Source organism: Polistes canadensis, unplaced genomic scaffold, assembly GCF_001313835.1.
Source record: "Polistes canadensis isolate GaletaPanama2010 unplaced genomic scaffold, ASM131383v1 scaffold_35, whole genome shotgun sequence".
In the NCBI taxonomy this organism is placed as follows: Eukaryota; Metazoa; Arthropoda; class Insecta; order Hymenoptera; family Vespidae; genus Polistes; species Polistes canadensis.
The window spans coordinates 311,531-314,168 of NW_014569582.1; the positions used below are offsets into that span (position 1 = coordinate 311,531).

Below are 2,638 nucleotides of genomic sequence, written 5' to 3' on the forward strand. Positions count from 1 at the left end.
ATTATATTATATTATATTATATCTTATTATATCACCCCAAAGAAAAATATGATAGAAACGTTTGATAAACCCATCACGAATGTATTAATAATTGTATTTTAAAGAAGATTTAAACGAAAGGACATTTAAAGAAGGGTTATTTAAATGCTCAAACATCTAATCGAATGGGTTGGGAAAAAGAAGGAGATAGAGATTAGTATAATGTGCATATCCAAGAGCAAACCAAGAAAGAGAGACACGGCTGGGGTGAGGTTGGGGGGTCAAAGGGGGGCTAGAAAAAAGTAAACCACTTGAGAAAGGTTCTTCTCAAACGTTTTTCCACACGCGAGGCGTGTCTAATCGAAAGATCGGCTCAACCCCTTCTTTACCCCCTTCTTCCCTCCCTTCCCCCCCTCCCTCCTTATTTCTCCCTTCTTCAGTTTATGAACGCGACTTGGCTCACCTGTCCAGGATTACGTAGAAACCATTGTGCAAAGTCTTGAAGAAGAAATGCCGGTTTCTTTCTATCTATCTGTCTCTCTCTATATATATGTATGTGTGTGTGTGTGTGTGTGTGTAGATGTATCTATATATACCTCTCTCTTTTGATCTCGTTTTTTTTTTTTTTCTAAAAGGATTGCAATAGAATGTAGCAAAGGAATTGGATTGATATTTCCAAGCGACCTCGTTTTTTTCATCTTTTTTGCTTAACTCTTTGTATGTGTGTGTGTGTGAATTTGTTTCTATTCCACCCTTCCATGTTGGGTTTAAGATATATCAGGGACCCAATTTGAGTTAGTTTCTTAGAGTACAATAAATAATTCAAGAATCCTTTTAACTTTATTTATTGTATTTGTTTTGATATTTTGTTAAAGGTTTAAGTATATTCTATTGAAAATATTCTTTATTAATTATTACGTTTAATGTATCGTTAAAGTAAACCTTGATCTTTGTTTTAAAATGGAATAAAATATTTGTAGAATTTTGTACATTTTAATATTTGTAATTTATGGTCTACGATTCTATAAGGTAATCAATTGGAAAGATATTGTTTAAATTTAATAATAAATCTTTTGGATTAGTATACCGTCAATTTGATCATTTTTCCACCCTAATACCTCTTTGTAAATATATACATTGATTTTCGAATGGAATGAATAATTCAAAAACATTATACACAATTATAAAAGATTCGTATATTTATATTTGTTATTTAATTAACTTTTGTAAAAATAAAAAAAATCAAAGAGAAAATGTTTCCAAATGAAAGAGTAAAGATTTAAAATGATAGAGCAACTGTGTCAAAGGTCGACCGATATTTATCACGGGATTTTGTTTTAAAAAAGGGGAGAAAAACTAAGGAAATGGTCGGATTTGTTTTAAGAAATTGGTGAGGGTTCAAATAAAAAGGGTCTGCAGAGGATGCAAGAAAGTATAGTCAAAGATAAGAAAGGGGGAATTTTACGATAAGAAGGGGAACTTATAAAACTGGTTACTACAATAACAATAATAATAAAAATAATCATAACAATGATCATATAATAATACAAAAATATAATAATAATAAATATTATATATATATATACAACACTAATAAAATAATAATAATAATAATAACAGATACAGTGAGAGGGAGAGATTTGAAAAAATATTATCCTTGATATAAGTTAAAAAAAAAGTAAAAGTTTTATGGGGATGATATTGAAGGGAGGATTGAAATTAACAATCTATCCCTTTTTTTTTTTCAATTTGTTTTTTTTTTTTTAATCTCCAAGATAAAATCTAAAGGAAAAAATTTTGTTGATTGTTTGTTGCAGGGTGTTTATTGGACAATTCGGCACCACGGGGCCCGCCCGATGTGCCACCCCGTAATCCTACAATGAGCCGTCTTAACGGAAGACTGCCAGGAAGTCACGCAGCAAGCGATCACGAACGCGATCCTGATCTTGAACCATCCTGTCTCGTACGCACCCCATCCGGTAACTTCTACAATGTACCAAGTAAGTCCTTCTTCCTTTTCTACCTTTTGCTAAAGGATCTTCGTTAAATCTGATTTATCGGTTGAAAGATTTTAACAGTGGAAAAGAATGAATGAATGAGGGGAGAAAGTAAAGAAGTTGAAAAAAAATTAAAGAAATTTTAACGAGAGATAATAAATAAATGGCAACTATCGAAAACGTGGGAAAGGATTACGTCTTTCCGAACCATTGTCTGATATTTTCTTTTTCTTATTAATATCTTGTTAGATGGTTTTTTATTTTTATTTTTCTTTTTCTTTTTTTTGCATTCGTTCACGATTCTTAGCTCGTTGTAGAAAATTCCTTCCCATTCGATAATTGGATAATTGTATTCCAATTTCGTTGAAATTATTTGATTCCTGTTAATTATCTTTTACCTAATATTTGTTTATCTTGATTATTTTATTATTCTTATTTAATCTTTTATCTTTATCTAATTATTGTTCTTTTTTTTAATTCGGTTTTTTCAAAATTCAACCAGAAGCAGAGCAGCATGTGGGAAGGGATGTGTTTTTTTTTTTTAAATATTTGTGCATCCCTATATATATTTCTATCTTTTTCTTTATATTATATTTATAATTATATCTCAATGGGAGTATATTTTATCAGTATCATGAACCTAATCCTTGCAAATTGATCTT

The 2,638-nt window shown here is 30.3% G+C and overlaps 1 protein-coding gene across 8 annotated transcripts in view; it reads left to right on the forward strand.

The window, feature by feature from the left end:
* LOC106784441 (teneurin-m) overlaps positions 1–2,638 on the forward strand; it is a 299,650-nt gene that overhangs the window by 265,351 nt on the left and 31,661 nt on the right. For all 8 annotated transcript variants that reach the window (XM_014743974.1, XM_014743976.1, XM_014743975.1 and 5 more), the window contains one exon: positions 1,797–1,979. In XM_014743974.1, the coding sequence (XP_014599460.1) occupies positions 1,797–1,979 (183 nt within the window). The remainder of the gene's footprint in view (positions 1–1,796; positions 1,980–2,638) is intronic.